This window comes from Eschrichtius robustus, chromosome 16, assembly GCF_028021215.1.
Source record: "Eschrichtius robustus isolate mEscRob2 chromosome 16, mEscRob2.pri, whole genome shotgun sequence".
NCBI classification, from domain to species: domain Eukaryota; kingdom Metazoa; phylum Chordata; class Mammalia; order Artiodactyla; family Eschrichtiidae; genus Eschrichtius; species Eschrichtius robustus.
In genome coordinates, this window is record NC_090839.1 from 22,690,009 (window position 1) to 22,712,517 (window position 22,509).

At 49.1% G+C, this 22,509-nt stretch overlaps 1 protein-coding gene across 1 annotated transcript; it reads left to right on the top strand.

Annotated features, from left to right (window-relative positions):
- Window positions 1–17,988: 17,988 nt before the first annotated feature.
- GHRH (growth hormone releasing hormone) lies at window positions 17,989–21,627 on the top strand. Its single transcript, XM_068524730.1, has 4 exons — window positions 17,989–18,068; window positions 18,397–18,501; window positions 20,564–20,683; window positions 21,555–21,627. Exons 1-4 carry the CDS (start codon window positions 17,989–17,991, stop codon window positions 21,625–21,627), a joined length of 378 nt encoding a protein of 125 aa, XP_068380831.1.
- Window positions 21,628–22,509: the final 882 nt, after the last annotated feature.

The following is a 22,509-nucleotide window of genomic DNA, read 5'->3' on the forward strand; positions in this document are numbered from 1 at the left end:
GTAAGATGTGACAGGGTGAGAGAGTGGCATGGACATATATACACTACCAAATGTAAAATAGATAGCTAGTGGGAAGCAGCCGCATAGCACAGGAAGATCAGCTCGGTGCTTTGTGAACACCTAGAGGGGTGGGATAGGGAGGGTGGGAGGGAGCGAGATGCAAGAGGGAAGAGATGTGGGAACATATGTATATGTATAACTGATTCACTTTGTTATAAAGCAGAAACTAACACACCATTGTAAAGCAATTATACTCCAATAAAGATGTTAAAAAAAAAAACAGCAATTGTCTAAAACACTGAGTACATCACATGGGACTTAAATATCCAAGCCTGCTTTATCTGTATTAGCAGAATAAAAACACCTGCTCAAAACTAGAAAAAAAAAAAAAAAAAAAAGAATTCTTCTCTGCCATTAGGTTCAGCTCCAGGGAGAAACCAGGAATGCTGAGCATGGTACATCCTGATGGATCCAGAATGCAGGACCAAAACGAGGGGCCGCTTTCCTCCAAATGGTGAGGACATCTTCTACGTGCCAGAAAGGCCAGCAACACATTCATCTCAGAACCAGCAGAGCCCAAACAACAGTGGAGGCTCACCGTATTCTAGACTCTTTTTCTGGGCCTCCAGGAGCCTTCTAGCAGATAACCAACTTTGATAGTTCAAGGTCTGTCCTCTTGCTTTCTACAAGGTGTGAACTAAGGGCTGGATTCCACACTTGGGGGTCTATAAACCCATGGTACCCAGGTCCTATTCCTGTGCTGTACGATCTTCCAGGAGCAGGTCTGCTACAAAGGAGGTGTGGTTCACATTTCAATGCTGGGCTCATTAGAGAGGTCATCGAACAGAATTTCCATCAGAAGGTAGATTACACGTCAACACCACAGAGGGTTTGCCCTTCCCAGGAAAATCCAAATGCTATAACTTGTTCTTGAGACCCAAGGTTTCCCACAGTTTTGAAATCTGAAAAGCTTTATCCAGCAGACATCCATTAAGTGCCAACTGTATGTCAGGGAAACACTAGAGACAAGACCTTGGGCTCTGGTGGGAGAGACAGACATAGACACTAACACAGTAGGATATTTTGAGTTCTACAAAGGAAGTGTGTGCAGAATGACATAAGAACCCGGGAGAAGCATCAGACTCTGCCTTTGGCAATCATGGAAGGCTTCCCAGAGTAGGTGACATTCAATCTCTAGGAGGAGGTTACAGCTGAAGCAAAGTTGTAAACTGAAGCAAACTGAAGCAAAGTTTGGAAGCAGAGTTTGGAAGCAAACTTCCAAATCCCCCTGAGGAAAGAGTCCAGAACTTCATCTCCCTGCTTCAGCCATGGAAGCAGCAAAAGCTTCACATGCAACCAGCATCTGGATGGTATTAATTACCTCCACGTTTATGAAGTGCCTCATTAAACTTGACTCAAACCAACAGCATAGTTGGCTCCCTGGGTTAAATCCACGCTAAATAGTCAGTTACACACAGCACAAGCGAATCATATTTGGTGGGGTTCAGTTCACTTGTCCTGTGAAGGTGCTTTTCCAGCTGAATAATGAGGGTGCCTTTTAATTGCGTGCTGTCTTCCTCCTGGGGGACTTTAGGTGGGACCATCTTCCCAGAGGGGGCCAGGAACTGGGTGTCGTCATCTCCATTTTATAGTTGCATGGACTCAGTAAAGAGATCTGGCCCCAGCCGCATAAACTGGAATCTTACTCCTCCCTCGGGGCCCAGCTCAAATTACCTCATCTTAAAAGATCTTTTGGTTCCCCCATCAGAATTTCCCTGCCATACATGACCCTGGAAGAAGCTGAGAGAAATGGCTGAGCCCTCACTGTGTACAGAGCTCTGTGATGGATAATTGACAGCATTCACTCACTTGATCCAGCAACACTGAGGGTGTGTCCCCATTTCACAGCTGAGGAAACTCAGGCACAGAGAAGCTGAGTGATGGGTCTTGGATTACACAACTAATAAGTCAGGATTCAAACCCTGGCCTCTTAAGCCCATTGTCTTAACCACACACAGTCCTGGCACATTCATTCATTCACTCAACAAGTATTAACTGAGCACCTATGGTACACCCAGTGCTTGCCAGGAGTATAGTACTTGCTAGGGATGCAGTAGGGAAGGAAACATGATCCTTGCCCTAACAAAGATTATCATCTAGCAGGGAAGACAGAGGTTAAACACTTCCACAAACAATCATTTAATTACATATCAGGCATCAGGCAATGTTGGCGGAATTTAACCGAACTAGGTAAGACATTAGCAGGGCAAGAAAAGAAATCGGGTCTCTGGATGGCTCTTTCTTGTCTACAATTCAGGAGTCAGTCAACTCTTCCTTTTTTCTTAGATCCTGTAGCTAAGCAATGCCTACAGAGGCCCACAATTGCTTTGGGAGTTTCCAGAAACCACATCCCTCTCTGAATCACGGCTTTCCCAGCTGTAAAATGGGGATGAAAATAGCAAAAGACTGGAAGTAACCCAAATATCCATCAACAGGGGACCACTTAAAGAAGTGGTGGTACATCTACACCCTGGAATATGCAGCTATTAAAAAGCATGAGGCAACTCTAAATGCTGGAGAAGGATCGCTAAGACCTGGACCCCAGGGAGTCATGGGGTGACTTACTTTTTTTTTCTTTTTTTTTTTTTTGGTTGCGCCGCATGTGGGTTCTTAGTTCCCTGACCAGGGATCGAACCCGTGGCCCCTGCATTGGAAGCACGGAGTCTTAACCACTGGACCACCAGGGAAGTCCAACTTACTCTTAATGTGTGCCATTTTGTACCTTTAGAATTTTGCACTCTGTGCATGTACCTTATCAAAACATAGATTCAAGGACATTTTAATACAACTTTTTGAGGGGGATAAAAAAGCAGTCAAATAGCCAGGCTCACATTGGCCCATTGGTGGTATTATTGTTAGTTTCAAAGGAGAGGTTAGATTTGGCAGCCCTTGGAAAATCTAAAACAATTAGAACACACGTTGCTCCTAATGAGATGAGGGAGGAATAAGGGCCAAACAGAGAAGAAAGGAGGAGGAAATGAGGAGAAAAACAAAGAGGCCAGGCAGAGGCCGACAGAGAAGAAAATCCACAATTACTTTAGTGCCGCTGAGACCCCAAGGCAGCTGTGCTACCTGCTTCTTTCTAGCCAGCTGCCAGGTTGCCATGGTAATGTAATAGCCAGTGGTAAGCTTATTTATGATTCTGAAAACATAAAAAAAAAAAAAAACCCACCAGCAAGCTGCAGATAGGCAGCAATGAGCAGAGAAGGTACCTGCATGAGAGGAGGCATCAAGGTGACCTTCCTGGAGCTTGAGGTCCCCCCCTGAAAACTGTTGGGGTCAGCCTAGAGCAGCGGTTGCAAACCTGAGCATGTAGCCAAATCATCTGGAAGGCCGGTTAAAACACAGACTGCTGCACCCATCCCCGGAGATTCAGATTCAATAGGTCTGGGCTGGGGCATTTCTAACACGTTCCCAGGAGGTATGGAAACCGACGTTTGGGGACCACCATCCTAATGATCTCTAAAGGCCTCTCCAACTCAAGATTCCATGAGCTGTGGGCTCTACCTCCCGCTCACCCTGAAATAGATACTGCTTAAGTATTTAGGGGTAAAGCACACGCAGCCCCTCTATCAGCTCCTCTGTTAACTAAGTAGTTAATACATCCTGACAGAGGACCCATGTGGGTTGTAAGGTAGCCCAAAGCACCTGGTGGGCCAAGGGCTTAGAGGGCAGTTTCCGAAGCCGAGGCCAGTATCTCATACGAGCAATTGCTTGGGAAGATTGGCCAGTATTCCAGCTGTCTTTGCCAGAACTTTCTCATGGGGCCAATTAACTGGGTGTGACGGCCAAAAGGTGCCACTGGGCCAGAGGAAAGGCGTCTGCCGGTCAAGACTGTGGCTGAGCAAGGGCCAGAGCTGGTGGGAGAGGATTTGAAAATGACAGAAGCCAAATTCTTCAGGCACTAAAATTTACCGCAGTGGGATTCTGATTCCCCACAGAAATGGAGGCAAGCAGACAAATCCAAACACCCAACCCCATCCAACGCACACAGCATCCCAAGTGAGAAAGTTCATGGCTGGGGCAGGATGCAATATCTGTGACAAGTCCCTTCAAATTCAGGATTTCTTGTACATTCAACAAATATTTTTAGAGCATCAATGGTGTGCCAGACACTCTGCTGGGTGCTGCACACATGGGCGGTGGGCAAGAGTGGCCCCTGCCCTCATGGAGCCTACATTTAAGTAAAAGGAAACAGACATTATTCAGAGAATCAGACGGTTTAATTGTGCTGTGGTTACATAAGTGAATGATTTCGTACTTAGGAAATAATGCTTAAGTATTTAAGGGTAAAGGGGCAAGATGTCTGCAACTCATTCTCAAGAAGCTCAGAAAAAAATAACAATCAATATATTATCTATACATGTATGATTATATTTAACACACACACACACACACACACACACACACAGAAAATGATACAGCAAATGTGACAAAATGTTAATTGTTGAATCTGGGCCAAAAAGTATACGGGAGGGAGTTCTCTGTATCATTCTTATTTTTCTGAAAGCTTGAAATTATTTCAAAATTAGAAATTTAAAAAAGGATCACATTCTGAAATTGCAACTTGTCCTTTCTCTTAGCATTACAGATTTTGCCAAAAGAACTTTTTTGTGTCAAATATTGATGTGTGGAAGTGAAGGAGCTGGTCTGCGGAACCAGGAGTAGTTTGAGATACTGAACTGTCATTTTTGCACCTTTGAATACTTTGCAGGCTGGCTTTGTATAAACGTAGCCTCTGTTTTCCTATATGTTGTAAATATTTAGACCATAATTTCATTATAAATAAGTGAATAAATATTCAAAAAAATTTTTTAAAGGCTCACATAAATACATGACAAATGATAAACAGTGAAGAGTGCTATTTTTTTTTTTTTTAAGTATGTAGTGGTGTAAGGACCTAAAGACAGAGTGGTTTGTCTTAGATAGGGAGGTCAAGGAGGGCTTCCTGGAGGCGGCAGGTTTGAGCTGAGGTCTAAGTGAAAGTTGACCAGAGGAGGAGAGTTGCCTTCCAGGTAGAGGACACAGCTCCGGCAGAAGGTCTCCATGGAAAAGAGCAGAGCACACTGGAGGAACCAAAGGAAAGAAATCAGGGCAGCTGGAGCTGAGCGCTACACATCCTTTCCTTCCCAGCAGAATGGCAAGGTCGGGGGCAGGGTTTCTGGAAAGGGCTGCTATTCTGGCCCAGGATGAGGTCTGTTTTGTTTCTCCCCTACCCTTTCTGGCTCACGTTCTCATGTATCTTCCTCTGGCTCCCCTCCGACCCCAGGTCTTAAGATTCTGCTCGAATGCAGCTCCCCAGGCCAAGGTCCAGAATCCCAGCAACATATGGCAACGTGAGCTGACAGCTTCTCACTGACCCCTTCCCTTTAGCTCCATCTCAGCCCCAAATCCCTGGTTGCCATCCATCAACCCCTTTACCTGCCATAAAAAAACCCACTGGGCTGTCATTTAAACTTATTTCTACAATTTGCTTCCTGGGCCTCAGGCAACCAGCTCCATCTGTGGATGGCTCTGTGCAGTTTCCATCTGGTCTCCATCCACCGCTGGTTTCCTGAGAACTCATATGGAGCTGCCTTTTGGATCTCCTCCAGGGGCTCAGCCAAGTGCAACCCCAGGTGATTCTGGAGCATGAACCAGTATGATAAAAGTGTGGTGTATCCATGGCATCCTTCATCTAGGTTAGCCAAGCATTTTGCAGACATGAGGTAACATGGAACCAAACCCTGGTAACACTTTCTAAACTCCAGGGGATGAGCGCCATTTCATTAGGTGTTCATTGAATCACAGAATTAAGAACTTAAAAGGCAACTTTGAGATCCTGAGGTCTAACGCTCTCATGATGCAGATCAGCTCAGAGAGGTGAAGTAACTTGGCCAAGGTTACAGAGCAAGTTTGTAGAGGAGCTGGGCCTATAAACCAGGTTTCCTGAAGCTCAGTGGAAAGGCAGAGTCCAGTTAATGCACCAGGTAATAAACAATATACATGACCTCCCAGGAAGCTAAAGTTCTCACAGCAGCAGCACGACAGTCCTTATCTAAGAAGTGAGCGGTCTGGAGAGGTTTGGTGGGAAACCGGCCCAATGAATCTGTCTTGTTGCGTTTAACAGCTACTTGTTGTGTTATTTTTATCCGTTTGGTTTAACTTTAGACCTGGTTCCTATTTCACATTTATGACTACAGGCCCTTGGGTGAGGAAAAGGAAGTCAGGAAGAAGATTCGTTTCGTTTGTACTCCGCAAACCTTTCCAGACTTTTTTTTTTTTTTCCTTTATAACATTTCCTTTCCAGGGCCCCCAAAGCTTCTCAAATCTCCTGCATTTCCAATCCCCTGTTCAGCCCTCACTGTAATTATCTTGGGAAAATTTAAATTCCTTATCGTGGCTTTGTGACAATACTGGCTCAGGATAAGCACATTCTGAGGTCTTGTCAAATTGCCCTCAATATGTTCACTTAATAGGAATTACCGTCAGATTTTTCTTTAAGTGTGATAATGGTATTGTGACGCTGTTAAAGAAAGAGCCCTTATCTTGTTGAGATACAGACTGAAATATTTATGGATGACGTGATATGAAGTCTGGGATTTGCTTCCAAATACTCTTGTGGGGAGAGGTCAAGAAAAACACGCTCCCTTAATACACTGTTCTCCACTGCCTTTCTCTCGCAAGTTTGTTTTTTGCTTCATCTGCCCCTCTCCCAATCTATGAATCTGTTTATTTCATATCTGGGGATGGGATTTGCCTCCTGGGGTCGCAGCAGAGAAGAGAATATATAGGTGCCGGAGCCAAAGAGGCTTAGATTCAAATCCCAGCCCCACCCTGATGAGCATGGGGACCAAGGACAAGACATTTAAGTGTCTGTCTTAGTTCTAGTTTTCCCATCTGCAAAGTGGAGATAATACATTGCAACAAAGAGCCTACTTTTCTAATTTGTTCTTTTCCTCCACTTTTTCCAATTCTGCCTCCACCTGCCCTGAAAATGTGTCTTCTCTCCAGGAACCCCCCTTGGCTCTTAGCGGCTCCTCCCACCACCTCCACTGCCTCCTCTGTGCCGGCTCCCCGCACCCCCAGCCCAGATGGAGCTCCAGACTGGATCCAAGAGCCTGTTACCCACTTCCTCCTGGAGGTGCCTTGAGTCCGGAAAAACTCAACATTTGTAAATTGGAACTCATTGCTCTTCCTCCCAATCTGCCCCCCAAAGCATCTGATCACCCCTCAAGGCCCCCAGCCCCTCCCCCTCCTCCACCTCCCTCATCCTGTCTACCTCAGGCCCGTGGTCCCATCTTCCAGAGAGCCCCCTCAAATCCACCTCAGGTGCCCCACCCACCTCCTCGGTGGGCCTTGGCTCAGGCCCTCAGGCCCGCAGGCCTGGCCAGCAGTAAAAGCTTCCTACCCGGGCTCCTTCCCTGGGGCCTCTCTGCTTTCAGTCCCCCATCCAGGCTGCTGGCAAAACTCTCCTTCCAAAACCGTCACTCTTGGGCTTGAAGGCCTCCCATGGGCTCTCTCCGCTGAGAAGAGAAAAGGCCCAAATTCCTGCACAGCTCGGCCTCCACTTATTGTTCCAGAATCGTCCTCTGCATTCCCTGCAGAGGAAGCACTAGGCTTGGGTTTCTCAGACTGCCATCTCTCACATCTGCACCATAATCATCTGGGGCCTTGGTGAAAAATGCAGAACCCTGGGCCCTACCCCAGACAACGGCATCGGGGGGTCTAGGCCCGATGCACACAGAAGCTGAGCATCCTCACTCCAGCCACAGCAAACTGCTTGCCTGGATCATGCCTCCAGGCCTCTGTTCATGCTGTATTGATGTTTCCCGTCTCTTCAAGGCCTAGCCTAAATGTCGTCTCCACTGCAAAGCCTCTCCTGCTCCCCAGCGGAGTGAATTCCCCACCCACTCTGCTCCTATAGCACCAGGCACACACCTCTATTGTATAGACCGTGTGTATCACACTGTATGTAATTATCTGTTTGTTGCCTGCCTGCCTTCCCAGCTAGAATGAAATCTCCACCAAAGCAAGTCCACAGAATGCCTGGAGCCCCGAACACAGTGAATGGCACCCAGCAGGCACTTGATAAATATTAATTAATTTAAATTGTATCTTACTATTTCTTGGCTCCTGGATCTTAAACATAATGCTTAGCTCCCGGCAAGGTTTTATTACAATGATGTCTGATGGATGAATTATCAAAGGAAAGATGAGAGCCTGAAATGAATGATGAAATACGTAAATAAACTAATGATGAATTTTCATCGTTGATTAGTTTTCTGGAAAGCCTGTGTGTGCCTGAGACCATCTCTAACCTAAAGGACGTGTGAATCGGGTCCGATGTGAGCCCAGGACTTTTGGTTCCAGGTTCACTGCTGAAATCACCAAAGTTCTGATATTAATCAGAAATGTCACTGTCACCATGATGAGTGCCATGTGAAAAGTACAGGGCCATCTCCCATCATAACTTCCCTGGCATCAGCCATAGGAAATCCTGACTTATCACACTTACCATTCCACCTCACAGGGTCCACAGAGAGCCTACTGATACTGCTCAAAGGGAAATCTGATATCTGTCACGAGGAGCTGGCAGAAATCAGCCTTCAGATGCTGAGTCTGGGGAATTCCCTGGAGGTCCAGTGGTTAGGACTCCGCACTTTCACTGCCGAGGACCCGGGTTCGATCCCTGGTCGGGGAACTAAGGTCCCACAAGTCACACAGCATGGCCAAAAAAAAATGCTGAGGCTGGGGTAGCGGGTAGCACTGCTGGAGCGAGGGCAGTAAGGCTTGTCTGGAGGGAGACGGGTGCCGCTTCTAGCCCTGGCTTCCCCATTTACTGTCTGTGTGAGGTTGGACAAGTTACCCAATGGCTCCAAGCCCAATGGCTTCTTCCACCATAAAATGAGATCACTTTGTGCTCGTAACCCTTAAGGTTATTGAAGATCATGCATGTTACATGACTAGCACATAGTAAGCATCAAGAGATGATACTCCTACGCTGCTGTGACCCAGGACAACTAGATTCCTGTAAACGATTGGGTGGTGGTGAGCGGGGCTGACCCAGAGGCTGGAATGACAGGAGTTAGGAAGCCAGGTCTCTGCCATCCATTAGGGGTGGATTCCCAGGTTAGAGGAGAATTCCAGCTCCAAGGGTGATGCTGAGCATGGAAACTGATCTTCATTCTGCTCTGTAGCCTGGATGTTCAGAGAAAAAATGATGCAGGGTGAGGGAAGGCCAGGAGGATATGGCCAGATGGGGAGCTCTGGCCCCAGAGGGAAACCCCAGCAATTCTGCTTCCAGTCTGGAGTAAGTGCTCTTTGGCCAGGTTTGCTGCATCCACGGCTAATGGAGCTCCCTTAACTGCACGGCAACCGCAGAGGGGAAGTGAAGCCATAACCCTGCCCCTGGCACTGGGCACCGATTTCAGACGGGAAACTGGAAACTAGAGTGCCAGGCGGGCCTTGGGTTTTTCCTATAGACAGTCGACTTTCTCTCTCTGTGTCTGCAAGTCCTGTTGTCACTGAGGTGCAACAACTCAGACTCCAAGCGAGAAGGGGCCTCCCAAAAGATGTCTTCGTCCTCACTGGGCCATGTTCTTGCCTGATGAGCCAGGCCCTAGGGAGGCTCCAAGGGCTGGGTTTTCTCCTTTGGGCTTCCTCCTGGGGATCCTGGGGCAGGGGCTGGGCTTGGGGATCACACAGCCTCTCCTAACTGGAAACACAGGTGAGAACCCAGGGCAGGAACTGGGCAGAGAAAGATGGGGAGCCTGGGTGGCTGAGGAGAGGATGGCCTGGTGGATGTAATTGACCTGGACCCCTTGGTGCTCCCAGGCTTTCAAAACAGACAAAGCCCTGGCTTTGGGGCCTCTGGCTTTCTTCGTAAAGCCCGACACGGCCAATGACTGGGGAAGAGCGACATCTCCTGGCTGCCTGCGGCCACGGCCCTCCTCCCTGGTTGGAGAACCCCAGGGCGTTCCGAGACCATCTTAGGTGCCGGATGCCTTTAGAATCCTGGAACAAAAGGGAGTTTGGCCTCTGATTCAGTCGTCTAGGGTGGAGCCTAAGATTCTGCATTTCTAACAAGCTGCTGATACCACTGGTCTAGGGACGGTACCTTGATTAGAAAGTTTTATATATGTCAATTATATCTCAATAAAGCTGGAAGAAATTAAAAGCTTTGGGGGTTCAGATATGAATCAGATCTGGTCCCAGACATCCCAAGGGTCTCAGAGAAGGAGTTGCTTTACCACATATAAAATCTATGAATCACAAGGCAAGACCAGTAGGGAATGCTTCTTGGAGAGGCGGGATCCAAAGGGTGCTTTGAAGGGTGGTCACATAGATCTTCACCAAGGAGAGCTTGCCTGAAGGATCAGCTGGGAACAGCCTTCCTGTGCCTCATCCCTGACATCTGCACTGTGTCTACCAACCCAGAAAACCAACCTGACTAACAGCCATAATAACTGACTTGGGGCAGGCCCAAAGATTCCAAGCAAGGTGACTGTTTAAAATGCTCATGCGAGTAACATTTCTGAGCAACCCAGAGTCACTTAACTGATTTGCTAAGTATAATCAACTTTACCTCTTAAAAAGAACTCTTCTAATGACCTTCCCAAATGCAGACTTTTCCAGAAAGAGATGAACCTCTAACGGTGATTGGATCACCCTCCAATCACAGGCCCTTCTGCTTGGGTAGAACGTGAAGTAGGAGAAAGGACCCCCCTGGCCCTGTTTCACAGAAGAGGAAACTGAGGCTCAGGGAAGTCACATCACTTTGCCTGAGGCCACCTAGCAAGGCCAACCACTAGCCCCTCACTCTGACATAGCACTCATGAGCACTCCTGTGCCATCTGCTGCCGCTGACTCCATAAAAACAGTCCCAGAAGGCACGGAGTGGGGGGAGGGGGTGTCAAGGGAATCTGGGAGTCTGGGGTCCAGGCCTTCCATCCCTGCACGGGGGCCTCGGGCTGGGAACGCTGCCATCATCCAGGGAGGGCAATGAAAGCAGCTTTTACAAAGCGGGGTCTGAGGCCCTCGGACAGGCCCCCTTTGTCGACTTCCTCTGTCCTCCCCACCCCCAAGCCCCTTGCCTTCAGCATCACCCTCTTTGAATGGCTGGCTCCAGCACGCTGCAAATTTGCAACACAAATGCATGGCTTGTCTCTCGGAGGAGCTGCACTGCCCCAGCCTTTTGGAGCCTTTTAAAGCAAGCCTTTCTCTGGGGCGCTTTCTTTCCACAGCTCAAGCCCCCAACCCTTACACACAGGCCCGATCTCGCTAATTAACGCTGGATGAAAACCCGTCCTGGGAAGAGAGCCGGGTGGTGAGCGAGCTGTTCCCACCCTTCTCGGAGGTTGAGGACGGAACTGGTGGAGGGGGCTGGACTCTCAGTCTCAAGGCTCTTCCTGGCTTCCTCCCTCCATCCTCTTCCTTGATGGGTTTAAGAATTTACAGCAAGTTAAGCTCATCACCCGGGATGGCTCCCAGCTCTCCCTGCCCGGCTTTCAGAGCTCAGCTCTGATCATAAGAACTACAGTAACAGCTGACACTGGCCAAGTGTACCAGACACTTTACAAGCATATTTCTGATCCTCGCAACAACCTGGGGAGGCAGGTATTATGGTGCCCATTGTACAGATGTGGTAACTGAGGCTCAGAGCAATTAAACACTTAGTGTGTCCCTCTCTAGGTCTACCTGCCTGAGGTGATGGTGGCACAACTGGATAAACTTATGAAAACTCATTGAACCGTAGACTTCAAACAGATGACTTTTATGATGTGTGAATTGTACTTCAATAAAACCATTAAAGTTCTTTAAAAAAAAAAAAAAACTAGTAAGAAAATAAGAATTGGTGGACCATGGAACATTAGCTTGTTGTGGAACACTGAATTTGCAAGTCAGAAATCTTTGAGTCCTGGCTCTACCACTGCCCAGCTGTGTGACTGTGGGAAAGTGGGCAGCCTCTTTGTGCCTGTTTCCTCATTTATAACAACAACAATAGCAGTGGTAAGAGCTGACTTATGAGACTTACTCTATTCCAGGCCTGTACCTTATCCACTGTCACATTTAATCCTCACCCAACAGCCCCATGAGCCTCACTCCCACTTTACAGATTAGGAAACTGAGATCAAGCATGAAGTCTTTAGCTCAATCCCTGGCACAGAGCTTCAGCTGGGGTTGAATTCTGAGTCCCATGGTTTCTTCAGCCAATTCTGTGTGTCCTATATCTGTCCCCTGGCCTTGTGTCCATTCTGGGCGCCCAGCTCTCTGTGGTCCCCACCTTGTGTTTGCTGAGATAACCCCACACCTCCTGACTGTATGAGAGCCCATCGCCCTGGGGGCTCCCAACTCCTCCATCTGCCACCTGCTGCTGTGACCTGTCAGCCTACGCTTAGTCCCTGGGGATCTGGCCTGACCTGACCACTTCGTGTCCAGGCCTTCAGGGCGACATGCCACTCAGTCCCTGCTTCCCTGGGGAACAACATATGTTTGCCAAAAACATGGCTCAGTGCAAGCTAAGAAACAGGATCACAAATGTCACTGCTAGGAGGTTCCTTCAGACATTACTGGTTCTAAATGTGAACCGTAGAGTTGTCCCAGGGGCAGGCAAAGACAATCTCCAGTCTCCATTCTTCAACCAGAGCAGCCCCGTTTAAAAAAATCTGTTTTGGGCTTCCCTGGTGGCGCAGTGGTTGAGAATCTGCCTGCCAATGCAGGGGACACGGGTTCGAGCCCTGGTCTGGGAAGATCCCACATGCCACGGAGCAACTGGGCCCGTGAGCCACAATTACTGAGCCTGCGCGTCTGGAGCCTGTGCTCCACAACAAGAGAGGCCGCGATGGAGAGAGGCCCGCGCACCGCGATGAAGAGTGGTCCCCACTTGCCGCAACTAGAGAAAGCCCTCGCACAGAAACGAAGACTCAACACAGTCATAAATAAATAAATAAAAGAACGTGAATTTCTTAAAAAAAAAAAAAAAAAATCTGTTTTATATACTGCGCTTTCATAGCAGATTTCCGAAGAAAATCCACGTTTCAAACTCTTTTAAAAGTTTGAAAGCTACCGTTCTCTGCTGTTTCGCTGGGGGTGCGAGTGGGAATTGATGGTATAGAAGCTGAGGCTCGGAGGGTAGAAGTAGCTTGCTGAGGGTCACCGAGGTCGTGGTGGACAGACACAGGAGGGACAGCAGGTGTCCGGACTCTTACCTTAGGGCTATTTCCACTCCTCGACAACAGCCATATGGGAAACCAGAGCTTCTGCCTCGCACACTTTCACGCCATTCTTGAAGATTCTTTAGCTATAGGCTAGAGAAATCTGGAAACACCACTCTCCCAAGATTTCCATCTCTCTCCTCTCACTTCACACACCTCTGAGGCAACTGTCGACGTTTGGCTGCTCCGACATGCGACTATGGATGCCCCCCTCCGGGGCTAGCTGCCTACACCAGTCTGTGACCACAGCGGGTTAAGTCAAATAGAGGAAAATCTTGATAATTGGATAAGGGAAATCGCAAACAACTCTCCTCACTAAGGGGAGAAGAACACAAAACACTTAGTCTGTAAAGTTGACTGCCCTGAAGTGAAATAAAGTTGCCCACGGACAAAGCAAGATTATATGAACTTCTAAAAAGGCTCATTTATCTCCGAGAGTAGACGCACCCTTGGCGTTTCACTGTAAGGAGTACTCCAGTTATTAGAGGAGCAGTATTAGACTCTCTATTCCTCTTGGAATAATATGATAACTTTCTGCTCCGTCTGTTCTCGCAAAGGTAAAGGGAAAGTTCATTACGAGCCTTCATTTGCAAGGGGCAAAACCTCTTTCCCCTATTAGGGTTTGTCAGTGTGATGCTAAACATGATCCTTTGGTGGACTTGTGAGTAATTGCTTCTCTGACGCTGACAGCGCTCGGGAAGATGAAGGTATAAATGATGGGAGCGCCACGCAGCCGCTGGAGCAAACGCTGAGCGCGGGGCCCGTGGAGCTGGAGCAGCGCCTCAGAGCAGAGGGAGACCCACCACCTCGGAGGTGAGACGGGGGCGGCCCTGGGGGCTGGGCTGGATGGGGGTGAGAAAGTTGAGACCAACTCAGAGACACCACGTCCAAGAGGCCCCTGCCATCCTCGTTGCCCGTGGACTGGTGAGTACATTTCAGGCCCCTCGTTAGGGGCTCTGGAATATGCTTTTGACGGTGGGTGCCATTTTGAGGTTATCTCGAATGCGTGGACCTCAGTCCCTGGAGAGGTGGCGGCAGACGTGTGCCAGGTGTCTGTCTGGGGCAGATGAGGTCTCAGTGCTCCTTCGAGGGTGTGCAGGTGGGCTTCTGGGGCCAGACATCACCTGGCTAGATTCTCCTGTCAAGCACGGGATTCTGCCATGGACCAGAAAGGAACCAAGTGGCTGTGCAAATCAATACCGCGCACCGATCGCTCAGAACCGATTCAGCATAATTGCCTGGAAATTGATAACGTTTTGCTTTCTTGCTCAATTGCAGCCGCGCTCCTTACTCTAGGTTTTAGACACAATTATCTGCCCTTGGAGCACTCCATTACCCCCACGTTCGTCTCTCGACCCGGGCTTTAATGGTCCTGAAGTATTTGTATCTTTTACCGTAAACCATCTCAAACCCTTTCTGGAAGGAGGTGGGGTGTCACTCTTTCGAATGACCGTTCAAGATGCTTCCTCGTGAAAAACTTAGATCTCCTTTGACTTGGAACACTATCGGTGAAACAGTTTATCAACTGAATCAGGATGTCAATGCTTTGGAGTTCTTAAATTACACAGCAGGATATTTAAGAAAGGTAAAAGATTTTTTTCCAGGAGCTCTAAAACGGCCTTGCTAGTTTGGCACTTGAGACCTGACCTCTGCTGTTAGCTGAAGTTTCATCTGCAGAATTCCTGTAGCATTCCTGGCATGAAGTCTGGCAAAAAGTGCCAGCTGATGTAAATCAAATGCCCATTTATCCTGAATCCAGACGACCTCAAATATATTTAATCACAGAATTAGTTTGTAAGCACTGCGGAGAGCTAATTGATACTCATAATGATAGATGCCTTCGGAGCCATCAAGGAGGCGTCAGTGGGGCTCTTGGACTCATGCTCGATTTAATTCAGTGAATGCTAGCTCCTTAGACTGGCCAGGTGGAAGATGTCTGCCAACAGCTATTCTAGTCCTAGTGACACAACCTCTATTCTCATCATTCCAGAAACTGGATAAGTCTTGTTGTTTTCCCTCTTTGTCCAATGGGATTTTGCCACCCCATGGATTAGGTTCTCATACCCCAGAAGTTACAGTGGTGGCTTGACCCATCCCTGGGGCAAGCGGTTTATGGCAAATCTTGTGCCTCTTGGTTGACCAGATTATGAGGTTGCCCAGCCTCCTTCTGCATGACCACGGGTTACTGGATTTACTATGACTTGCCCCCCCAAAGTCTGCCAATATCAGGTTATTTTCAACTCCCTAAAACCATCGGATGTGCACAGGGACACGCCAACCAAGCAGGTGTTCCTGTTCGTCCCCCTTGTTTCTTCCCCAGAGACCCAGTAACAAAGAGCAAAGGCTTTCAGTCTTCTCAGAACCGTTTCCCACGTGCAGGTGATGAATTCACCCCATGAATAGGGAGTCTTGTGATTAAGGGCTTGTTTCCGAGAGGCCGCCGTGCGGATCAGGAGGCCCGTTCTGAAGTGCCCACTCCAAAACTAATTTGATGGAGGACCATGGAAAAAGGCCCTTCTCCTCTCTGGGCTCATTTCCTTGGCTGTAAAATTGGAGGTCGTGATACCTGCTCCCGAGGGCGAGTGTGAGGGTGTGCTGTGTGGGCCGGGTGGGCACAGGGGCTGGGAATCACTTGTGCCAGCCCTGGGAGAAGGAGCAGTGGGTGGGGAGGCTGAGGTGGAGCTCAGGCCAAAAACAGGGCTTAGGGCTTCGCTCTGGAGGGGGAGAGGTGTCAAGGGCTTCTGAGAGGTGAGTGAGGTGACTGGGGGCCTGGATGTGCTCAGGTCATTAAAAGATCAGCAGGAAAGAAGGCGAGAAAGCCCAGGATGCAGCTGGGAGACAAAAAAAAGCTGTGGTCATGTCAAGGAGCCCTCTTTGCCTCCAAAATTCTCCTTACTTAGGAAACTCCAGCTGTGGACCAGGTCGGGAAAGCGGGGCCAGGTGTGATAGTGTGTGATGAGGACAGAAGACTGAAGATCCTTGGTCTGGGGGGCCAAGTTCTAAGTCAGATGCAAAACGCATCTAAAGGGCTTGTCGTGTGGATGAAGGCGCAGCAGGTCTGGGAGGCACGGCAGGTGGATGTCAAAGGGGCAGCCCGTGGGGCCGACACCACGGTCTCATCTTTTCTCTAGCCCCAATCCTTACCGGAATAGTAAACGCTTAACAAGTATTTGCAGGATAAGGGGACTTGGACTTGATGCAACGAGAAAAACTTCCTAACAGGAAGAGCTGCCTGGAAATAGGACAGACTGGCTTGGAGTTAGTGAGCTCCCTGTCACTCACCGGCAGCAAGTGTTTGAGCTGAAACTGGAGCATTGTCTTTGGGCGGGGAGGATGAAGGGGTGCACATCAAAGAGGGGCTGATGATTGAGGCCTGGATGGCTGCTCCCTCCAGCCCTGGAGGTGCCGGGGTCTCGGGCAGCATTGAGCAGCCCCCGGGGTGCTTCCTGGAGTCTCAGGGCATCCCTGGGTTAGTCGAGACCCCAGTGTCTGGGAGAAGAGGGGTGATGCCCTGAGAGGGCAAGTGAGCCCAGGAAAGGAGGTGGATTCCCTCAAGGCTGGCCCTGCCTGCCGGAAATCCCTCCTCAGCAGGACCAGCTGGAAATGGAGCGATGCGGGGAGATGGTGGAACATGAGGGGTCCTGCCCTCAGGGGCTGGCTGAGCCTCTGGAGGGGTCTGTATCCCCATCGAGTGCACATCCTGCTGAGAGGGGGTGCCCCTGGGAGATGAGAAGACCCAACTCTGAGGTGGCTGAGTCACCCCGAGGCCAGCCGTTTCCACACCGTGGTCTGACAGCAGTGGCACCGCCCCAGCCGAGGCGGCTCTCTCCCTGTAGACTGTTCTTCCCCTAATTGCCGAGCACGGTGTCAGCAGGCCCCAGTGAAGGATAATTACGTGATCTATGAGATGATTCTGCCTCACGGGCTCCCCAGGTTCCCTGGTCTCTTCCAGGGCTAAAACTCTTCCAGGGCAAAATCTAAGCATCTGGAGCAAGATGTATAGCCTTCCTCCCTTTCCTCCAACTCCTCACAAAATCAGGACAGCCTGCTCCCTGAGCATTAGGTCATCGGAGCAGAGGTGTGTGGAGAATTGCCCACGTGCCAAGCGCTCACTTCAGGTGCCTCATCTCACCTCATGCTCACAAGGACCCTATGCAGTAGGTGTAGTTATTGACTCCATTTTATACATAGAGAAACTGAGGTCCAGAAAGGAGAAGCCACTAGTCCTGGGATGCACAGCTAGTGATGGCAGAGCCCAGATGTGAACTCAGATTTGTCTGACTCAGAGCCTGAGCTGTTAGCCCTGTTCAATACCGTCAGTGCCACACTGGGCTGGTGGGTGACTTAGGTGACTAGGGGAAGGTGCTTGCTCCTCCCCTATTCCTCGCTGAGGCCTGAATCCCATGTATAAGGCCTTACAAGGAGGGGCAGTTTCACCATTATCATTCATTTTTTGTTCAACCCTGTGAGGTCAGCAGAGTAGCCTTATCATGCCCATTTTACAGATGGAGAAAATGAGGTCAGAGCTTGTGACTGGCAGAGGCAGAACTTGAACCCAGGTGTGTCTGGGTTCTTTTTCCTACCCGACAGCTTCCATAAGACAAGGACCAAACTTGCATGGAGCCAAGCCCAGGGCTGGGCCCACCCAGCAAAAGGCATCCCAGTGGCTATGGCTTCACCTGACCTTTTCTTCCTGTCTGTCACTTCCCAGGTGCCAGCACAGGGGTGAAGGATGCTGCTCTGGGTGTTCTTCCTCGTGACCCTCGCCCTCAGCAGCGGCTCCCACGGCTCCCCGCCCTCCCAGCCCCTCAGGTAAGCAGTCCTGACAACAGGGCCTGCTGGATTCCTGCCACCCCAAAGCCAGCCCTGCCAGGGTTGCTACTTAGGGGATGCAGAATCAAGCCACCAGCTGGTCCCCGGCTATCTCCTCGGGCAGCCTCCACTGCTCATCTCTGGGAGGGAGGCCGACTCTGAGCCCCAGAGAGGTCACTCAGCCCAGGTTCCAGCTCTCTCTGGGGACAGGCCACAGAAGGACCTTATAGAGACCCCCTGAGCACAGCCCCCCGGGCCTCCCACCCTGCCTTTTCTTTTTTTTTTTTTTTTTCCACCCTGCCTTTTGACCTCTGACTCCTTCCACTAGGATGCCGAGGTACGCAGACGCCATCTTCACCAACAGCTACCGGAAGGTGCTGGGCCAGCTGTCTGCCCGCAAGCTTCTCCAGGACATCATGAGCAGGCAGCAGGGGTGAGTTGACGTTCTCGTGACTTCTTCCCGCACCCCAAGTGCATCACGGTTTGGAGGGACCAAGTTTGGTCTCTCCCCTTGCACAGCATCTGTCATTTCTGGACTCGCCATGGCAGAAGGGCTCCAATGTCAAACCTCAGCTTACACTTAACTAATACATGATCACTGAGCACCCACTATGTGCTTGTCCCTGTGATGGGCTCCAACAGTGACAACACCAGTGGTAGTCACCACTTGACTGTGACTCTGCCAGAAACAAAGACTTTGCCCTGGGACATTTACACACACCCAGCACAGTGCTGGGCACAGAGTAAGCCCTTGGTAGTGTTAGCCATTATTCTTAGTTTCTTTTCTTCTTCTTTTTTTTTTTTTTTTTTTTTTAGTATTTATTTATTTATTTGGCTGTGCCGAGTCTCAGTTGCAGCACATGAGATCTTTAGCTGTGGCAAGAAAACTCTTAGTTGCGGCATGTGGGAATCTTTTAGTTGCAGCATGCGGGATCTAGTTCCCTGACCAGGGATCAAACTCAGGGCCCCCTGCATTAGGAGCATGAAGTCTTAACCACTGGACTGCCAGGGAAGTCCCTATTCTTAGTTTCTTATGTGCTCTTTCCAACAACTCAACAGAGAAGTTCCTCTTACCCCCATCGTACAGAAGCTACATTAATAGCTTCTAAAGGACACACACCAAAGAGCGGCAGAGTTAGCATTCAAACAGCCTGACTCTACAGCCTGAACACTTTTTAGTTTTTTGTTTGTTTTTTTTTAATTTATTAATTTATTTATTTTTGGCTGCGTTGGGTCTTTGTTGCTGCGCATGGGCTTCCTCTAGTTGTGGTGAGCGGGGGCTACTCTTCATTGCAGTGCACGGGCTTCTCATTGCGGTGGCTTCTCTTGTTGCGGAGCACCGGCTCTAAGCACGTGGGCTTCAGTAGTTGTGGCTCGCGGGCTCTAGAGCGCAGGCTCAGTAGTTGTGGCGCACGGGCTTAGTTGCTCTGCGGTATGTGGGATCTTCCCGGACCAGGGCTCGAACCCATGTCCCCTGCATTGGCAGGCGGATTCTTAACCACTGTGCCACCAGGGAAGCCCCACTTTTTAGTTTTTATTTTGAAAAAATTCCAAACTTACAGAGAAGTTGCAGCAATAGTACAAAGGGCTTCCACATACCCTTCCCTGTAGTCAACAGTTCCTAATATTTGTATTATATTTGCTTACTTTGTATCTATATCTAGATATAGCTCTAGACATACACACACAAACCCAGGTACGTATTATTATTATTATTATTATTATTTTGCTGAGCCATTTGGGAGTGGATTGCAGTCATCATGACCCTTTATCCTTAAGTACTTCTGTGTGTGTCTCCTAGTATCTAATCAAAGGACACTCTCTTAAATAATCACAGTATAATTATCACTTAGAGTCCATACTCAAATTTCACCAGTTGTCCCCAAATGTCCTTTATAACAATTATTGATCTTCCTCATCCAGGACCCAATCCAGCATCACAGGTGGCATCATAGTTGTCATGTCTCTTTAGTTTCTTTTAATCTGGACCAGTTCTTCAGTCTTTTGTGACATTGACATTTTTGATTAGTAAAGGTCAGCTCTTTATAGAATGTCCCTCATATTGGACTTGCCTTGTGCTTTCTCATGATTACATTCATGTTATGCAACAGAAGTGATGTTGCGTCCTTCTCAGTGCATCCTATCGGGAGGCACATGATGTCAATTTGTCCCATTGGTAATGGTAACTTTGATCACTTGGTTAGCATGATGTCTGCCAGGTTTCTCCTCTGTAAAGTTAACATTTTCTCCTTTGTAATTAATAAGTCATCTGTAGGAAGATATGTGTTTCATAGTCTATTGTCTTCACTCCTATAGATACTGTCTTCTTAAATGTTGCTGAGTCTAATTCAGTTGGGTGCAAGAGTCTATGCCAGATATTGGAATAGGCAGAGGGACACACCCTGCTCTGCTAACTTTGCCCTGGCCTTTCGCAGGCCTCTTTGCGTCCTATTCAAGTAGCAACCTCAGTTGTTTCTCTTTTTCCAATCGAATAGAGAAAGAAACCAGGAGCAAGGAGCAAAGGTACGGCTTGGCCGTCAGGTGGACAGCATGTGGGCAGACCAAAAGCAGGTGGCATTGGAGAACATCCTGGTGACCCTGCTGCAGGAGCACAGGTGGGAATACGTGTGTATGTGTGTGTGTATGTGTGCATGTGCATGTGTGCATGTGTGTGTGTTTAAGGACCTCAGAGGTTTCTTTCCCAGAGGGTGGGCAGGAAAAGGAAAGAAACTCCTCATCTCCAAAGGTGTGGGGCTCTACCAAGCAAACTGGGAATGGGGTCCCTCCTTCCACACATCAAGAACCGGAAGAAGGGGAGAAAATGTGCGACAGAGACTGGTCTTGTCCACTGCTGTATCTCCAGTGTGTAGCCAGAGGCCAGGCTCAGTGTCTGTGTCCAGAAATGTTACTCAACAGTTCTGGGATAGGATCCAGGAATCTAAATCATCTTAACAAGGGTCCCAGGGGACTCTGATGCTGATGTAGTAGGAGGCGTGCCCTGGATCCCTTACCAAGTTCATAAAACTGTAAAGCCAAAGGAAGACCAGCCCCTCCCAACACCCTCGGGTGGACAAGTGTGAGCTGCGCTCGTGGGAGGGAGAGATGGGAGTGACAGTCAGTTCCCCTCTCCCTGACCCTCACAATCCCAGTAGGAGTCAGCGGAGATCAGCAATGAGTTTTCCCATTTTACAGAGGAGGAAAACTGAGGCAAAGAAGGGGCAGCATCTGGCCCCAAGTCAGGGACCAGGCAGGCCCAAGACCTGCCTTGCTTCCCTGGAGCGCTTCACATGAACTCTACTTCGCAGACAAAGTTTCCCCAAAATGACACGACTGTTTGGAGAAACTCGGCTATATTTTAGAGCCTGACTTTGAACTGTGAGCACAAACGTGCCCCAGCACGACTCTGCCAGGCACTTCTGGACCAAACTATTAAGCAAATTCAGTTCCCAGCAGAGCTCTCCGTGTGCCGCCTCACCTTCTTCCCAGCCTAATTAAACACCAAGAGCTCAGAGATCTCACCAAGTACAGTCCTGGGGAGATGCAAGCAGCAGCAGGGTGACAGAAAGAGTGCAGGAGGGGCAAGAACCAGCCTGGGAGGCAGGATGGACACCTGAGGCCCAGGTCTGGTTCTGCAGCCAACTCTCGGCACAGGGCAAGTCAGCTTCCCAGTGCCCTCCTCTGTGAAGGGAGTGGGTTCGCTCCAATCACCGCCAAGGTCCCAAAGGCTAGAATTCTTTTTAAAAATGCCCCTAAGAATAATGCCTCCCCTGTGCCTATCACGCTGGGATTAGGTCATCATTCACCTGCTTTATGGCTCCCACCAGGCCCCAGTGGGGCAGAGTGGCCCTAAGGAGGGCCAAGTCCTAAGAATGCAGGCTTTGTTCCTGCAGGTTAAAAGCCAGAGGCTTCACAGAGCTCGAAGTCATAGAGCAGCAGGAAGGGGCCTGGAGGCTGCTCCAGCCATTGTTCCCCCTCCAGCTCAACTGCTGCAAATACCAGGACATCACGGTGGGCCTGAGAAAACATAACAGCAGAATGAGTTCTTACACCTTAAGAGTGCAGAGTAGAATGATTTGGCAGATGGCACCCTTTTGCACTCACCACATTCTGTGTCCACATAACAGTCCTATGAGGTAACAAGTTCAGATTTATCCATCTTCCCATCCCTTAAAAATCATCCAAAGATGGCCAGGCTCCGGGCTGGGGGGACAGCAGTGGCTGAGACAGCCGTGGTCTCTGCTCACGTGGAATTCATAACACACTGAGGCAGACAGAAATTAATCAAGTACTTGTACGGTGGATTATTTAATGTGTGATAAATGGTAAGAGATGTAAAGGGTGTGGTGAATGTGTGTGCTGGAAAGAATAACCTAATCTAACCCTGTCTGGGGATTAGAAGCGGCTTCTTCACGGGCAAGTGACTGCCCAGGATCTCACTGGG

Coding starts and splice junctions, on each gene's coding strand:
- GHRH (XM_068524730.1), top strand. CDS start 17,989: ATGCTGCTCTGGGTGTTCTTCCTCGTGACCCTCGCCCTCAGCAGCGGC. Junction 18,502..20,563: donor ATCATGAGCAGGCAGCAGGG/GTGAGTTGACGT, acceptor CCAATCGAATAG/AGAAAGAAACCAGGAGCAAG. Junction 20,684..21,554: donor ACCCTGCTGCAGGAGCACAG/GTGGGAATACGT, acceptor CCTTCTTCCCAG/CCTAATTAAACACCAAGAGC.